Raw genomic sequence first — 19,568 nt, 5'->3', positions numbered from 1 at the left:
GAAAACAAAATAGGAGAAGATATGAAAATTAACGGTAACGACGATGGTTTGGCTAAAATAAGATGCGACACATCAGAGTGGGGTCATGCGACAATAGCAAGGATGCGAAGGACATAATCTATTCTTTCTGCTTTCTGAGCTTGATTCGCTTGCTGGTGGATATCTTTACCTCTCTTGTACGTTGGTTTTGGATATTTGTGGTGTAATTTTAGTACGTTTCTTGAATGATTTGTATTCGGAATTTGTTAAGAATGTCGATGAATGATTGCATCCGTTTTATTTATTTGAAACAATAATGCTTTAATGTTTCTTTTTACAGATCACAGACATGTCGATTCCAAGCTGCTACAGTTATTGAGTGATATGAAAATCGGAAGAAGACTCATTTAAAAGTGAATGTGCTTTACTATAGGTATAGGTTGTGAGCAAAATGCGATCCAAGCAGCAGCCACGTCCATCTTACCGATGGATGGACAACGAGAAGGGTAAGTTAATAATGCATTCGAGAGTCTCATCCATATTCTAGCTCTTTATGTGTATAAAATAAATGAATCTTGAAGTTTCGAAGTTAATGAATATCTTTAATGACTCTAAAATCATAAGGAACATGAGTCGTAAGGTGTATTGTAAATTGATGTGTTAGCTTTAATAATTATTGTGCCCATCGCAGTGCATGTAGGCGCTTTATTTGCTCTACATGGATATGATATTCATAAATAATATGCTACTTTAGCGAATCATTATACAACAATCAAACTGGGCAAGAGGAAACAAACAAACAACAACGAATATAAAGGCAAGCTTTAAACCACAGCGAGCGAAGGCATTGGCATCTCTGGCGCTGAAAACATTTAACACTTCACAAATGACTGTAATTATTCTTGGTGTTGGTTTGGTTGCTGATAGAACCATGGCCATTACACGCGCTCAAAGGGCGGTAACTTTAAAACGGTTGGACCATTCGATGCATATGCGAAACCATTACATCATTGTCACTTTCGCAGTAAGAGTGTGATATTTCCAGGTAGTCTTACAGTCCCTTGCAACTTCTCGCCAGGGTGCCAAATCGATTATCTGATAATGTGCGAAGCAAAACATTCCAAAAGTTGGATTCCCCTCCCTTGTGGTATGATTCGTTACAATTACACTTACAAGCGCCAAAGTATTATATTTCTGATTTAATCAAATACTTATTATTAATTAGATATGCGAACCTTCTTATTCTTTACCGAGAACAACAACCTCAACAGGTCTAGGCTCAACCATTTCTGGCTTTCTGTGACTTTATTTACACGTAGCTGGATGGTTAGTCCTGCGCACGGGGAATTGCTCCGGGATTGCGGTTCGTTCGACCGGCGCCGCTACTAACATACTACCGGGTCACCCCAAATGTGATTGTAAAATTGCTGCGATGAAATAAAAATTGCTGTGACTTTTTTGAAATAAAATTCTATTGGCTTAAAGTGCAACTTTTCTGGCTTTCTGTGACTTTATTTACACGTAGCTGGATGGTTAGTCCTGCGCACGGGGAATTGCTCCGGGATTGCGGTTCGTTCGACCGGCGCCGCTACTAACATACTACCGGGTCACCCCAAATGTGATTGTAAAATTGTTGCGATGAAATAAAAATTGCTGTGACTTTTTTGAAATAAAATTCTATTGGCTTAAAGTGCAACTTTGATGTCTTCAAATAACAATCAATCACTATACCTTTCTCTGTGAACAGAAAAATGCACAATGAAGATGTATTTAATTGTTGCCATACTATCAAATCGTGAATTGATTCAAGACTCGGGGTTTGATGGTCGGAGTGGCTGATGTGGTGAAACGAAGCGAATCACTGCCATGGGGTGCAACAGCAAGGGAACACATTTTTACGATTTATGTGTTTAACAAAATTAATAAACGCCGCTCCGTGTATCGGCGAACGTAACGCGCTATGATGAGTGAAAAATCGAAGTAAAGGATGCTCGACTCAGCCTGGCGCGTATGCCTTTACGAACATGTATTTTAGGTTGTGGCCCTACTGGCAGCTCGGTTTTCGTTGATGCATCGTGTGTTTTTCTGCAGAGAAGGCGATGGAGACGTGTGACAGTTTCAGTATTAAAAATGGCCTCCCGTTGTCTAGCAAGTACAGGTCGCTGTGCTCGCAGTGGTATCAAGTCTCATAATTTTAATCTATAAATTATTGCTTTGGTAACAAAACATCTCATAAATCACAACTCAATCAGCTTCTTTCTTTCATTCCATCCTATATATCTTGAAAGGCACATCCCTAGGGTGGCGACTTACATGCGCGTTTCATTTGTTCTTCATTAACCGCTTATTTCCGTCATCACCGGAATACGGACGAGTATGCAAGTCTTCTTACAATTAGTCCTTTTGAATTTTATATATGATATATATTTAATAGCAAACAGTTAAGGACTTTTTCAAAGTGGAGAAGATGAATAACTGTAAATACAAGCTTAATTTTAATACCTCATGTTGGAAATACTATGAAGCAGATATGTTTCTCTAAAATGAAACCTTCTTTGTTTAATGTCTTATGTTCTCAAAAGCTGTTGTCGTTTTATCCAAAGCCTGTGCAACTGATGAAGATTTGGACGGCATCAAAACCGGTATCGAATTCCATTCATGTTTACCAGCAGTAGTAATGCAAATGGACTTAAAACAAGAGTCTCTGTCTATCAACTGGCACAAAGGGGAACATCTCTGAGCAGGAGAGGGACGGAATGTTCCGTGAATTTATTGTTTCCGATAAGATTGCTGTTGTTTAACGAAATTCGAATGGCAGGTATGTTGTGGTTTGAGGTGAGGTTTACCGTAAAAGACAAATCCAACGACAACGCAGGTGAGGCATCATCCACGAAAGATAACAATCGATTTCGCATCAAAGTCGATCGGATCGTATTGAGAATAAGGTAAAGCAAAAGTGATCGTGCATATGATGGATATTTATGACAAATGGAGAAATTTGCAGACAGCGCAATTGCACATTTGAATGCCTATAAGTCTTCAAGAGATCTGTTAACTGCCCTTTTTGTTATTAAATGTAAGGCAAGAACCAACATTTTTTTAAAGGTAATCAGAACACAATCCAATACTGTCCAAAAACCAACGCTAATATCTCAAACTGAGGTGATAAGTTTATGATGATCACTAGTGACAGGCCGCGCGACACTAGCGACACGGTATATGTTCTTTACGTTGCCCCTATTCTGGCTTGATCTGTCTTGTTCGGCATATCAAGACGGACGTAATTTATTACTTTCAGATAAAACTTTATTGAAACTCAAGCTGGACCGCTTCTCGCACCGACACAGCTCTATCTGAGAGACCATTTCGGGAGTGAGGAACGATAGATTTTGTGGCCACTCAGACCATCATGAATCCTTCAAACTCTTTCGATTTGAAACGTAAAGTAAGACGATCGGATATCGACAATCAGTCGTTGGATGGAGACTGATTTAGAGAGACTTGATATTTCGGTTTTCGTATATTTTCAATACCAAAGGAAGAACGAACTTTAAGAGATTATCGAGTGAATATATATTTTGTGTGCGTGTGTCAATTTATTTAATAATTTTAACTTTTTAATTTTAAAGCTTTCAACTTTTAACACCAGCACAAAGAGTTTTATCAAATTTACATTCACAGTGTCGTCGTTATCGAAGGCCTGTTGGCACTGATGGTAGAAACCTTAACCAGCCGTACTATCCCCTGCACTGCACGATACAGCATTGATGTTGATTTACGAAGATTCATTTTCCGGAAATCGGCTCGCGCTGCGCTGGCCATCAGTTACGTACAGCTACTCATGGTGCCCAGTTTCCCCGTTTCTTCAAACGGAGCAACCGATGGAAGCGCTCTGACCTCAAGTCCCGCTCAGTAAACTCGTATCGGTGGCTTTGGTTTTATGTAAAAGTGTTGAAGAAATGGAACCATCAACGAGGAGAAGCAATGAGTACCAGAGGAAAAAAGAGTTATTAAATGTGCAAAAGGTTGGGCCCATAAATTACTCTTCTTCCGTCTACCATAACGCTTGTGGGCCCGATCCGGAGACCCGATCCAGACATCCCGTCGCGCATCACTCACTTGCGAGGTATAGCGAGCCGTACAAGCACGTACACGATTGGCCAAAAAGAATCACCCGCAGTTAGGATCGGAGCACCTCGTCAGAGTGCCCCTGCATGGCTGTGTACCATCCACGGAAGCTCTAGAGATGGACAGAGTGGCCAACGCGAAGGTCCATTTTCACTCGCAGCAACTTGATGGGCGATGGACGCATGGGTGCCGCTGGGTGCGATGGGGTGCGGTGTAATTTTTTAAACGATTTGAACATTTCTTGATTATTCTTCAGTTATTGATTAATTGGAGCTTGCCAGCGCGTTGAAATATGGTGCATCGTTTCGTTGGTTCTCACCCTGTTTCGCTTAGGTGCATGTACTGCTCGAACGGGGCGAACGAGTTCCAGCGAGTGCATTCAATGCTATCGGTCGATCGTTGCATGCAGTCGTCGACACGAAGGAATAACGCCTCCATCTCGCTTTACATAGCTGCTCAAGGCAATTTCCTTCCGTTGGCTACCACCTGGTAAGCGATGAGCAACGTGCAAAAAGACCGGTTTCATAAGTCCGATCGGTTTGTCGCCATGACTGACGCCCTGGGTGCGCGGCACATTTGACCATTCACCACTCTATGGGCACATTGGAGAGTTTGCGACATTTGTTGATGTCACACGAGTGGTAGCTTTGTCGGATAGGACATCGTTTACTGTTGAGAAATGAATGAAATTTTCTTGTTAACCAAGTCTGTATGAACTTTCTCTTTGGGAATGAAACATAATAATAAATTCAATTACTTCTAAGTTAAGCTAAACTAGCTGATGTGAATCGTAAGTAAACAAATTATTCTAAAATACGGTTAAAAGTACAACAGTTGAATCACAACTTGAAGTACCAACTGTGAAAGAGTACCTGCAACAAATAAGCATCGACACACTGATCGTCTTCATCATTGTCAGTGCGCTTAGTTCCAATCAACCCGCCAGATCGCCATACTTTTCCATGTGTTGGACAGGACGCAAAGATACGAAGCTAAATGAGGGACGGAAAACACCGATATGAGTTATGTGAATTTAAACAATATAAAGGTACTGATTATTTGATTTATGGCCGTACACCACCCCACATCTTGTTCGGATATGCGTTTGAGAGCCGTTCGATACGGTCGACGGACGAGTCTGCGGAGTGCAGGGATGAAGTTCTTGGCAGCAGCAACAGCGGCCGTATCAAGCCAGGGTTTCATATTTGGCCACTGCTGGCGGGATATTCAATCTACTACGCCTAATGGCGGACTGTGGGAATCGTTCAGCGGGCGGTGAAAGTGAAGAGGCAAGAACGATGGTCAGAAAAATGATGCGTTCGGTAGATCTTTCACTCATTCTCGTGTTCTCGCATTCTCTTGCTTCCTTCTGATTGAAGATGTTAAAAGCGGAACAAAAACGAATTAACAACTTCTCTGTGCTGCGGCGTATTACAAGTTATTTTCCGTTCTTCATACGAGATGAGGAATTGTTTGAGAATTTAAATCTTGTTTTATACGCAAAGAGTTTGTACGCCTGTTGATTCGTGCTCTTTTGCTTAACTTCAGGAAAATGCAACACTCGCAGAAAAAGATGACTGCAACGATTGGTTTGCTCTCTGAGATTCTCATTTCGTACCGAGTGGCCGATGTGGGATTTGGCCAGTAGTATATTACATTACTCATCCACCTCATTCGATCATACTTCTTTCAGAATAACCCAAGCCTCCAAGGGCATTAGTTTACCGTCGCCGATATCACAAACGACAACAATGGACAGCATACGGATGGTTGAAGTATTATTAACTCATATCGCCGGGAATAGACTTTAATTAATAGCGATAATTTATCTTCTCACCCATCTACGCAACGAAGCAAGAGAGCAAATGGAAGGTTTCGTTAAGGTGTTCTTTGTCGTGAACACGTATGTACGGTACAGTACATATTGAGGAGCACCTAAGGGCCGAGAAGAAGAGAACATAGTAATAAAAAATGTACGAAGAAGGACCCAAGCATTGACAGAAAATCGACATTCCTGTGATCGCACACACATAAGAAAAGTTTAACCTTAAAGCAGTTCCTTTTCAAATCCATCTTGGGTCCGAGACGCTATCGCTTCCTCTGCTCGTCCATCTTGTGAAACAACCTATCCCGTAAAAGAACGATGCAAGAGTTTTATGCCAGCCGTCAGTCATTATTCAAACCATTGACACGATCATTCGTTTTGTTCGATGGCCGCCATGTTTTGACGACTCGGTGTAATTTGCCTTGAACTGAATAAACTGAAAGATTTGTTCCTCGCTCAAGAATCAAACGCATCGATTTCGTCCGGCGAAAACCGGGAGCAGGGGAGGTTATGTAGTTGGACAGTTTATCATAGAAAAAAATCATGATCGCTTTTTCTCATTTGACGCTGCTGATCTCGGTAAAGTAACGAGGGATCGTAGGATGCGAGCGATCGGTTGCATTAACCTTTCCGATATCACGCCTGTCAATGTACACAGCAATAAACGAACCGTTTACTTCAAGAACATTGCTGAAAAATGATTCCGTCGATGGAACAACTTCTTTACCATGTTTGAAATTATTTGTTTGAATCAAGTAATATTTTGTTGAGCAAAAAGAAGGGACTGTACAAAAATCCAGTGTACTGGACCCATGAAATAGTTTATGGTTGCATTACGTAGCAAAGAACGCCTTAAATGGGTCACATAAAGTGCCTCTTTGATGATCACATCAATCAGCGCATGCAAGGAAATCCCTTCGCACGGGATACAAACTATTTTGTCACCCAGAAATATCACTTCGTCATCGGTGTGAATTTTCATTTGCTACAATCGATTCTCTTTTGATTAGCACCATCGATATGAGTCGCATTCGATCAAATGTTATTCGGGAATTCTTGATTACAATTTCGAAAAAAACAAATGAGCTATTGTAAAACATCAGCTACTAAAGAAACCAAGCAGATATGACACTATTTCTCGAAGGTAAAATTAAACATCAGGAAAATTAGAGAAACAGTTTTGATTGATTTGCTTCGGGTGTCATGCAGAAGCAACGACGGACTGATTCCATTTTTTGCTCGCATCTGGATGTGTGTTTCAACGAGCTCATTCGTCAGCGCTCCCCAAAGACTTGCCCCGAACGGACCAGAACTTTCAATGTCTGATTCCCAAACACCTCCAGGCGGAAAGGAATGATATCACGAGCCGGAAAGACACATAACGACCAAAACTCTTGCTGCCCCACCAAATGCAATCGATGATGGACGAATAAAGTTCGAGCGGGGGACCGAACGGTGACTGGACTGGCAAAGGGACAAGCCGACGGTGACGAATGGAGAAACCATTCGCATGATGAATGCCACGGTTCGTCTCGTCATCAGCGAGCCAGAGTGTAAACGACGGGAAAATAACTAGACCATAATATTTAATATGACGAAAACATCGCTACCGTGCGTGACTGGCTGATGCTGGCGCTGGACCTGGAGGTGATGGATGCCGGCTGAATGAGTGATTTCGGGGACGAAACGTCGCCGTTCGCTCCGGTTGCCGTTTGCTGCTGTTGCGCTCTGGGATTGATGGATGAAAGGGACCAGAAATCCTGGACCCGCTCATCTTTCCTCACGATGGCACCCATAACTCATCTCATCATTCCATTCCGCTGGGACTCAGCTCCGTCCGGTGCCATTTGAACTACTCACTTTTGCAGGGATTAACAACTTCAAACTGTTACAGACTGAGCCGTATATTTTTGACCCTTTCCGATGAGCATAAGTGCTTAACACACGATACTGTTATATTTTATTATTCCTTTACATTGTTGCGTATGCCGTTACCATCTGGTTACCAGGATTAAGCTGAAAAATTTGTGAATCTAATTATCATTTTCTTATAGATTCTCAAGATGTGCTCAGGTTTTTCATCCCTGCATTATATTGTAAATAAGTACGCTTGAAACCCGTAAACTGATGGTAACATCAAATCACATTTTGCGCTGAAGATGACGGAAGAAACGATATTCGTGATAAGACGTGGCAAAGGTGTCTGCAATTTCACTACAACACAGTAGTGGACATGCAAGTGTATACACTTATTCCTGTGTTGTTATTTGATGAGTTTTTATTTTATCAGAAATTTAAAAAAAATCTGAGCTTGTCTTTCATATGTACTTTTGTGAAATAATTTATAAAAAAATCAAATTTTGGGTCATTTATTTCAGACGAATTAGCAACTACTGTGACTATGTTCTCATTGTCCACTCTGTCATAAATTGTGGCAAGGAATGAAGGCAAGGACGGAAGACCGAAAGGAAAACCTTCCAAGTTTCAGACAAAATGAGTGGCCTGGGGATTGAAAGTTAGCAATCCGGGAACAGTTTCTGACTGTCTTTGGTCCGGTCATGGGGCTCCCGCTTTGGCTGGTGGACACCAAACTACATAGTGTTTGGTCCGGGCTGCTCGAGGGAGAACTAAAAGCACGGGAAAGTACAAAACGTGATACCTACCGCTAGGAAAACTTCAGCATTTGTCCATCATAGCCAGTAGTGTGAGTGCGATGCAAGGTCACAAGGGAAGACCATCTCCTGGGCAGCCGGTTTCCCATTTGCCCGGGACAGCGATGGCAATGATGATTCATGATTGATGTGAGGTGAAAGAAGACAGATTATTATACATTTTCACCATACCGTGCCACCAGTGCGTTTTCATCTTACGATCCCCCCAACCTGCTGGCCATAAGCTTCCAGTACCTTACCGTGGTGTCACTGTATTTCTTGCCATTTCTCTTAGTAACATTTTCCACCATTGCCTGTGCCTTTCCCGCAGGCCCCCAAAGTTTCGACCTTCATCGTGTGGAGTGTGTTTCCTTGTTACTGGTTCGTGGCAAAGATTTCCTTTCGGGCTTCTTACGGAGTGCCGTATTCTTCGCACACCAGTCACCGTTGATATATAGTCGGATGACCGTGATGATGCTGATAATGATGATGTGAAGCGGAGGGAAAAGGTGGGAAAAATGATGGCGCAAGTTCGACAGGGGGCGAACACCACCGAGCTAGATGGAAACCTTTCACGTAGTGTTCACGGTGAAGAAATGTTGCACATTTTTCCACCTCGCACCCTTTCGCGCCCACCCGCTGCCCACCATCAGCGTTTGTTCCCGCAAAAGTCGTAAACGTATCCGTCCATCACACACACCCAGGGCGCTTGTTTTAAGAAGAAATCATGCCATCCCGAACGGCCAATGTGAAACTACTACTACTACTACTATGAGGTGGGCAATTGTAGGAAGAACGGAAGCTTAAATCATCATGGTCAGTACAGTAGGAATGAACCATTCGTCATAACGTAAGTCTGGATGATGAGATACAGAATTTGATGGAGCGTAAGACAGTGACCGAGCACGAAATAGTTGAGTTCTGACAAAGCAAGTACACCATGATGGATTCTAGAGTCGTTGTTTAAATACCTTGGTTTTGCGCTTGGCTGGAAGTAACATTTACTCGGGGCAATAATTAATTGAAATTTATACAACAACAACAACAACAACATTTTTTCATTCTGTTATTAGAAGATAGAACAAGATTCGAACCAAAAACCAAACGTTTGAATCAAAATTTGTTTTGAGTTTAGTAAATTTAATCTGTTTCTCTAAAAAATATGCACAAAGCATGTCGCTGCTAAGAGCAACATATAAACACATATTACACACATTATTTATTGCTGCCATGCATTTATTACATACGTTTGCTATACACATTACAGTAAATAATGAGCACCATATCCTTCATCCATAGTGGCATCGCGGCCGCTATTCACTAAGCACGTTGGTGAACCGAAACGCTACTGATGTTGGGGGTATGGCCACTTTTCATCCTTCACGGGAAGATAGGAACAGTAAGCTGGACATAATATAAATGACGGTAGGTCTTCCGGTTATATTGACTCTAGCTTTTTCCCTGAACCAAAACGACACATTGCTTTTCATTTCTACGCTGGCTTGCCACATGTTGAGTGAAGACGATGTCGCTGCCCTCCGGCTTGATGTGCTGTTCGTCATAAGAGTACAAGCTGGACAGTGCAATCATTCAATCGATTGCAATGTAATCTTTTTCAGATCTAGAAATGAATTTGAAGTGTGTCAACAAGAGAATCAAAATACCAAGAGAAGAAAAAAATATGAAATTATCTGAAAACACGTTTTATCTTCAAATTAATTGTAATGACGCCCAAAATTCATGCTAGTAAAAATTCAAAAAGGTGTGCAAAACACCAGAAAGAAGGAAATAAAAAGAAGGAATGAAACAACTTTCTCGCATACTCGCAACAAAAAAACATGAACTCGCTGACATGTGTCAATCATGATTTCCAAACTCAGAGCAACAAGCGACGCTACTATTTATATCATTTCACAGGCCTGCCACCCGATGACACCCACAATTGGATTAAACGGTTTTGTCGCCTGTCAAAAACAGGCGGAAATGATTAGATTAGATGGCACTGAATCGACGCTCGGACCAACAGCTCTGCACGGTCGACAAGTTGTTGACAGGCCAACCAACGAGCCGGATGCTTAATGTTACAGTCCGTCAAACATTTTATACAGCTTTGGGTTACGTTATAGATTTTCATATGTACAGGAACGCTTTGTTAGTTAGTTAGACACGTGATTTGATCATTTTACTTTAGTAGATCAAATTTATCATATCAGTTATAGAATCATTGTCTTAACAAAACAATGTAACCCAATTATTGGCAGTTTCAGTTTACCTATTCCTTCAAGGTCACATTAGAAAAAAAATGTTGATACCTGTCAATTTTGTTTCTACTGTTTTCATGAACCCTACCAACATTTGTTTAAAAACATAACCTATTTTTGCTCGTACAATTTATTCTCATTCCGTACAAATTTATTTTATACGATTAACTCGATCGACAATAAAACTCAAGAAAAAAAACACCCTATGAACGATACCGAGATGATTGGCATCTCATCATTAACATCAATTTGGCGTTCAACAAAAAAAGTATGATTGATAGAAAATTTCACAATTGAAAACTTGTGTATTGAATGACTTGACTGCAATCGATGAAAGAATCGTTGAGGAAAGCACAACCGAGTAGTGTGAGCAATTTTTCACCGCAACACCAAATGATGTTTCATTTGACAATGATTTTCTTGTAACTGTCAAATGATTACAACTGTCAGATGACTATCAAGCAACATGTACATGATACCATGCGCCTCCATCATACTCTAGGGCTACGGTAGTGGGGGCTTAAAGAAGAAATTCATAAACAATTTATTTTACTTAACATTTTATGCATTCATTTCAAGATGGTTTCGCATTATGATATGATAATGATTAAACTATATTCTTTTGTCAACAAATATGGGAAGCATTTTATTAAATTATTTTTTTGCAGTAAGTCATTAAAGTTACTAATAATAATGAAATAATACCTTAGTGAAACTAGCAAAGTTGATAAAATTATATTTTTCAAAGATTTAATTTTGGATAAGAGCAGTTTTTGAAACTTGACAATGTGTAGCATCCAATTTTGATGTTCACATGATTTTTTTTCTCATTTTGAGAAAAAAACCACGAAAAATGGCTGAACGGGGCACACCAAACGAAACAAAAAATCCTTAGCTTCGTTCAATTCAATTTAATCATCTTACGTTTTCTAGACGATGCTTGGATTGATGCATGCCGTCAGCGATAGATAGCAAGGTAAGTGTGTGTGCTAGAGTGAAGTAACATGATTTTGAGTGAATGAAAAATGGCTTTGCTTTTCTGGCCAGGAAAACTTTACGCTGTACCGAACCGATAGCGCTCGGAGCAAATGGGAGCAGCCCCCGTTTGCCGGTTGACATGGTGAGATCTTCTTCTCACACAACCACCGTGCAAGAAAACTTTCTTACTGACACGTTCTGTTTGAGCTCCGTCAGTTGCAGCAGGCAACGATGGCAGGAGTATAACATCGCACGAAAGAAGCAGCAATCGATTGTCCTGGCCAGGTCCGGTCGTGCCGGTCACATCACCCGAGAAGACGTTGCTCGTCACTGTGTTCATGTGTACATGTCATTCGACGAGCTTTTACCGGCGAGTGCTGCAGGAAGACAAGGGATGGAACTAAGAAAAATATCATGCCAATCATTCAATTCTTTTCCGTTTCTTTAGCCGAGACGAATGTCAGCAGGATGGATCGGTGTTTGGATGAGTGGACCTTTCGGATACGTACGTACAGTACCGGGCGAACCGGTCGACGGGACTTTCCGAAAGGGTAAACGTACGGTGGACGGGAATTGAGTTTCCAGTATTGGCTATTTTTCTTTCCTACACCTCCGCAACTAGCATAGTTCCACCGGAGCAAAACGTTCTAACGAACGGCACGTACTTTTGAGAAATCTATTTTTTTTTCAGAACAGCAATGCACATGGCAGATGATGGATACTATTTTCTGGCGAATGAATTAGCACAAATTCATATCCAATTTCGAAAATGGATGCCTTTCATTTGCTGTACCCAGATGAAGTTGAAATGATCATTTGGCCGAAGTATGAAAACGTACTAATTTTTGTCGACAGTACTTGCATTAAACTAGTAATAAGTAAACAAACGTGTTTAATGCAATCTTATGATAATTTTCTTTTCAAACATAAAATCAAATAAAGAACATATAATAACTAGCGTCTGCTTAATGATAGCACACCATTATTTAAATAACGTTCCAAACTACACAAACGATGAGATCAAATTTTAACGAATGGTTCATACTGCAAATAAAACCAGACGCGCATTTTTTTCCATATATCCGCTAACAAACTGTCAGCAGAATGCCTGTCTAAGCGATGCAACGATACACGCCTGCACAAAAACTACCAAAAAAGGAACCACTTTTGATGGCCTAAAAGCTCCCGTCTTGCACTCTAAATCCATTATGGTTGACCATTTCCAAAGCGATTGATGAATAATTCGATGAGCGATGAAATTTGCCATGTATCGATGTTTGCATATTCATGTTATGAACTTTCGAAACCATCGACAGGGGCGACGGGAAATTGCGGAAAATGGCAGCTCGCGCCGAATGCTTTCGATTATCCTCCGTGTCACGAGTGTGAGGCCGACTGTTGTCGCTTGTTGGATCTGCGGGAAAGAATAGCATGCACAACCGGAATAGTACAGATGTCATTTCGATGGCGGCACACAAATGATCGCTAGTGTAATGTCGCCTGTGCACTTACGCGATTGGCATTTTTAGTGCATAAACGTTGCCGCATTCGACGTACCATGCTGCGACAAAGATAGAAAATAAATTAACCATCGAAACATTTGCCGCTCCATCTCGTCCGGCTTGACAGCTTGTCTCTTTGATCGGGCAGCCATTAGTCGTGGACGTCGCGTGCCCATCTTCCGGCATTCCCGCTGCCCTTTGTTCGGTGTGGCAAAATGCGCACTATCAGCAAACGGCCGTGCTGTAAAGCTGTAAATGTGAATGGCATGGCAGTGTCACGAAAACATTGCACAAAAATTAAAACAAAATGTTTCCATCCGTTGCAGGCATGAGGCTGATTGAACGATCAGTAAACTTTTGGTAGATATGGTGTGGTAGAAAGCAATGTTTCACTCTTTCCATTGTCTATTAGTGACGGTTTTTGATGGTTTGCGATCGTTAGCAAGCATATTATGCGATATTTTTATTTATGTTTCCTGTTTTTTTTTTATTTCATTTTGAAAGTAAAATTTGAAACAAAATTTCAACTTCAATCAACTTGTAGTTCAGTTTTTTTGCTTGCTCTAGAACAACAAAGTTCTTAGATTTCGAGCTTAAATGTCATCTCAAATCAAGTGTCACACAATCAGAATGCAACCAACTTCAATGTCCCACAATCTCCACTCAAGCGTCCGTCTGATTTGCAGAAGAAAAAACGGTGAAGTTAAGAGCTTTTTCTAATAAACCCAAATTTACATCAAAGCAACGTTCATCGCAGTTCCAAAGGTAGGTTATCTGTTGCCTACCTGCCTGATCCCATCCATTACATTTTATGTGTCGTGGCTTCCCTTACTTGGTCACTGATGTTTCTCGCGTCACCGCATCGCATTAGCATCTCGAAAACTAACGATATAGCGTTTGGTTAGTTTTGTTCGAGCAGAGCGAGTTTTTCGTTGGAGAGCGATCAACATCCTGCCAGCATCGCCCGATATTGGTCTTATAATTCTAAATTATTTGATTCCCGCTGACGTTTATCATTCGGTGCTATCTTCATAATTTTGAAGGTATATAATTTATTGTGTTTCAAATTAGCGCTTCGCATTCAACGAACATCTTGCGTCCTCCATACCGGTCTGAAACTGTGATGTAGTGAAATGAAGCAACAACAACAAAAAAAAGCTTTAATTTATGACTTTGATAGAATAATGAATGTGGTGCCCATAAGAATGTGATCTTGGTCTAACATTGGTTTGACTCTTGTGTGCGTTCATGCGGTAGAGATTCACTATGTTCGAAGACGATTTTATTACGTAAACCGGCAAAAGATTGATCGAACTAGTTTAACCAACAGAACTCATTGAGAAGAATCTTGCATTTTCAATGTTCTCGCAATGGCTTTTAAGTGAAGAGGATAATAAAATAATAGTTTTCAACAGACTTGTTCGGATATATTTGCAAAGAAGATTCAGCAAATTTATAATTTTCACGGTAGCATCTCAATGAACTGGTTGTGCAATTAGAATTTTTGTTTATACTTTCGTGCAACGATCAACTACTCTCTTAGCAACTTGCTCCTGTAAAACTAACACCACCAGAAGCAACAACCATTGCAATCGTTTGACAGGTTCACGACACCACTATCGTCATTCTTCTGTGAATAACTAATGCGACACGGAACGACATTGAGGCAGCGAAGAACGTCATTTAACATGGGTTGCCATTGCCGGGCCTTTTTCCATCACGGAAAACAAAAGACTTTCTGAACCACGAATGAAGACAACTTCGAACCAAATGATGTCTCCGAACAAATAAGAAAGAACCCGTAACCTCGGTAAACCACGCTGCTCTCATTTCCGCTTGCTGCTCGTCATAGTTTCATACGGAACCATTTTTGCAGCTCTTCGCGTGGATGCAAAGTTTTTGCACAAACCAAGCAGACCAGCGGGTTTTGGGGCAAGGAGTTGCAATGACGGAATGGGTCGATGAGAATGATGAGCAACATTCCTTTATCAGACCATTGCCTCGCTAGTCATTAAGTAAATGGTGCACGGCCATCTGCAGCTTTTGATAGGCGTTCCGATGGTATTTCTAGTTCATTGATCGGTTCCGTAAGACACCATCTATAGTTGTCTAGCATTGACTCATCCCATCTCTCACTCCATCCCTCGGAGCTCACCGTAACACCGATAGCTTTTCCTTGTTGTGCAAGATGCAGCTGGTGCCAGCAAATGATAAACAGTTCACAACACTATTGCAGCTATTGATGGTAAAAGCACAGTGCAAAATCAACAAATAATGGCCATGAATGAAACTTGTTTCAAAGAGCTCAACAGTCGACTTATGTTTCACCATTGCCTAGTCAAAATTAATGCCCTACAGATAAGCTGATAAAGTTTTTTTTTAAGCATGTTACAAAGTTTTCCATCATTACGAAATTATGTCGTGTATTTCAAACTGATTTCGTGTATATATCAAATACATATTTAAACATTTTCTTCAGTTGTATTTGAAAATATTGGATTTGAAACGACCGAAAAAGAAAGCGAAGCTAGGTACAAAGGAGAGAGGAGTGTAACAAAGTAAAAGGAAGTGGTCGTCATTTGCTTCAATTGTGATACCATGTGGGTTTTTCATAATGTCCGGAAGAGTTAAATGCTTGTCAACAAACCTGGCGTTATGTCAACTAGAAGCAAAGCTCATGCATAATACGAGCAGTTACATGATGAGGCTGAATACGGTTGGAGATCCCGTAACGTTCAGAGCATTCTATTATCTTCTGGTTGACTGTACTTTTCGTTCCCAGAATGTCATACGGAGCAGACATCTGAAGTGATGGTTAGAACAACTGTCCAGTCAGCAATCAACTCGCTAGAGAATTTTGAATTAAAATGTGCTCTTATGTGATTGCAGCACAATACGGCTTGTCCATTTGCTTCAGTTTCATGTGTGTTAAATTTAAAGAAGCAAATTCAAATAATGTAATTTGCTCAACAATTGCAGGAAACATTTTTTAGTTTCTTCAAACTGCAAGTATTGTTATTAATGATTTTCGATAAATCGGTTATTCAAAATCGAGAGAAAGTCGATGCATATGAAGCATACGAAAATATCCACTCTGATTCATTAATAAATAAAACGATACATGTTAATGTGCAAACGATACTTAGAACTGTATAACAATCGATAGTGCTGGTAGGAACGCAAGATAGCTAGAAAACCCAAAGCGCATCAAACATTTACATGTGTCTCGAGTGTGTAGTAAAGCTTTTTACTTTTACCGGTAATGCGTTTATGCGTAACTCCATTATGACCGGCTGGGACCAAATAAAGCGCTAATCAGTTGAACATCACAAATTAAATATCGGAATCCACTGGACGCCATACGCTCAGAACGTTTTGTTTTTAATTACTTCAACTCTATCTGTAAACCGCAGTAATGAAATGGATGCATAGCAACAAACATCACCCGCACCATGGCTGGCTGGTTGGATTGGATTGTGCTGGCGGTAAGGATCATCATCGACTACCTACAACCTTTTTTCCGGAAGCTATCCGATGGGAACAGAAACATGTTTCCCGAAGCCACCACAATCGAATCAACGTACAAAATATTGACAACAATCATCATAAAGTAGGCGGTATTAGGGTCGCTGTACTGATTATAACCACAATTGTAGGCTTTGGCAAAGTACTGGCGTTGGTCTCATGAATCGATCTGTATCTGCTTCCAAAACAGCAAACGTAACTGAGACTATCAAAGTATAGCGATTCTCTGACGCCTGGTTGGAGGTTGTATGTGGAGCAAATAATGCTAACAATACCACTATTAGAAGACTTTATTTGAAACTTAATATTGATTTTCTAGAAATTGTACAAAAATAGTACATTTTTTATGGTGAACAACCACGCAAAATATGTAAACCAACATTTGGATATCTTTAATTATACAGCAAACATATTTAATTACTTGAGTATTTTGATTTAAACGTTTACTATAAAAAATCAGCATGCATTAAATATTGTAAAATAATTTATTTCACGCCAACAATTCAACTCAATGTCTTCAGGATAAATCATAATGCACTTGAAATTAATGCCCCATGAATCGTAAACCAACTTACTAAGAATTTTGATAAAAATGATAAATTAAATCAAGGAAACAGAAAACAATACGATTAATGAAGTAAAACTATTTGTTGTTCGAAATAATATCTCATCAAGCAGTAATAAGTTTGAATAAAACTTAAAATCTGGGAAAAATCTGGAAACAACATGTTCGTGAAAGCCATAAAAAATCTTTTAACGTGATAAAAACAGACACGACCAGAAAATCAGATTCAACGATTTTTCACCACTCAGGCAGTAAAACCCACAAAACCATACTTGACCAACAAGCTAAATTTCATTGTATGATTGGATTGAACAATTCTAGTCAAATGAATCTTCATTTGGGTACGGTCGATTTGCGTGTTGTAAATGTTGACAAAAACTGCATCACATTCCAAATCCAATCGCCATTGCTCCCGTCTCCAACAAGCGCATTGAACTATGCTTGCGTAGCAGTGCAACACAAACACCTCCAACCAGAGCCTGGGTGGCTAGCACTGTTCGATGAGTCCTCATAACTTTTCATCTCCCGAATGGGACCAAATGCTAGTTGCAGTACGTGTCACCGTGCCCGCGATATACACCCGCTTATGCGGAGTAACGTTCCGGCGCATGTACGCTTCAAAATATAATCTAACTGAAATGAAATTGTACAAACGTGATTGTATATAAATTTATGATGTTAGAACGGTTTAGGGATCGGTTGAGATTAGACGTACACTGCATCGTATCCGCATCAAGGACACACCAAGCTATCGAGGGGCTGATTGTTGCAAATCGTGGACTAAACTCGCATCCCGCATTCGTTTCCGCTGCCGGGCGCGCTTCTACACTGGCACCAGGAGTAAAGCACCCTGGAAAATACCGGAAAACTGTTGGTCGGAATTGTGACGTCCTTCGGCTTGCTATGCACCACGGCCATCCCGATACAGCGCGGTGTACAATGTGATGTGGTTTTTCGGGACGACACTTTCGTCGCATTCGCCACAGGAGAGTGTTCTAATGTGTCACCGAATAATATGCTGCTGTATGGAATCGAGCGATGTTCTTTCATCTTGGCCTACCCAGATCCCCGTAATCATCTTTAACAACGCTACACGGAACGGATAGGCAGTGCAGCCGTCAGTGCTGGAATTAACAAATGCAAAGTTATGATTATGACAAAACGCATAATCACATTACGTGTTAATGAAGAGGAAGCGTATATCGCAAAACGGACCCATAAATTGTTGCGTTTTGTGATATTTTGTGTTAAATTCCCAAATCCCTTTTAATAAACTCATTGATTAGATGAATATTTAAATCAGAATCATTAATTCATTGGAACTAGATTTCCGCATGACCTGTACCCCTGTGGCAGTACACGAGCGAAGGGGTCAGCTAAGTATTAGCCAAGTATTGAGATTACCATAGCCAAAAAAATTGTGTGCCATTTAAAGGTATATTATATTAAAGGTTATATTTACGTATATTAGGTAAAGGTTATATTATATTGCATATAAGATATATAAACAAAATGTACCAACAAAAGTTCTAGGTAAGTCTGAATTTTTTAATAGTTTTACTACAACCTCTGAACTAAAACCATCAGCTTCTTGTTGTTGCCACTTTCATTACTGCCTGTTAGTTTTGAATGAAGTTATTCTTTGAGTTTACGTAAATAACAAATTTTTGAAGGTTTTTTACGCTTTCTACAGTACACAATATTTAAATAACTTAATGGATTAATCAATCGAATAAATTAATTTAATTTAGAAGAATAATGATTTGGTTCCAGTTTTTTTTCATTTTCAATTTTTGTATAAAATCGCAGTGTTTTGAACAATAGCAGCCAAGCAATACTCTCTCTTGGTGAAAGATTCAATTTAGTTTCGTCTTTTAAAATTTCCCCAAATTAAACCCTACCGTAATACCGCCCCAGTAACACCGAACCCTATCATTTCTGGAAATCATAATCTTCATTCTTACAGTTGAAAATTTTGGCTAAAATTGAATCCCATTACCAAATCTTCAATTTGCCTTATCGTGCAACGTAAGTATTTCATTTCAATTTTGCGGAGAAAACTCATCGATGATAAAACTAACGCCCATTTGATGGCTACAAATTTTCGCTTTGACAAAGTTTCGTTAATTATTTGTCCTGTCCATTCGACGCGTT

General features: G+C 40.2%; 1 protein-coding gene across 1 annotated transcript in view; it reads left to right on the top strand.

The window, feature by feature from the left end:
• Positions 1-430: 430 nt before the first annotated feature.
• The window catches only part of LOC128715994 (protein tiptop), a 130,062-nt gene continuing 110,924 nt past the window's right edge, over positions 431-19,568 (top strand). Inside the window, exon 1 of the mRNA XM_053810915.1 lies at positions 431-485. Coding sequence (XP_053666890.1) covers positions 431-485 — 55 coding nt within the window. The remainder of the gene's footprint in view (positions 486-19,568) is intronic.

The sequence above is a fragment of the Anopheles marshallii genome, chromosome 3, assembly GCF_943734725.1.
Source record: "Anopheles marshallii chromosome 3, idAnoMarsDA_429_01, whole genome shotgun sequence".
In the NCBI taxonomy this organism is placed as follows: domain Eukaryota; kingdom Metazoa; phylum Arthropoda; class Insecta; order Diptera; family Culicidae; genus Anopheles; species Anopheles marshallii.
The sequence above is the reverse complement of the archived record's forward strand: the minus strand, read 5'-3'. Positions and strand labels throughout refer to the sequence as shown.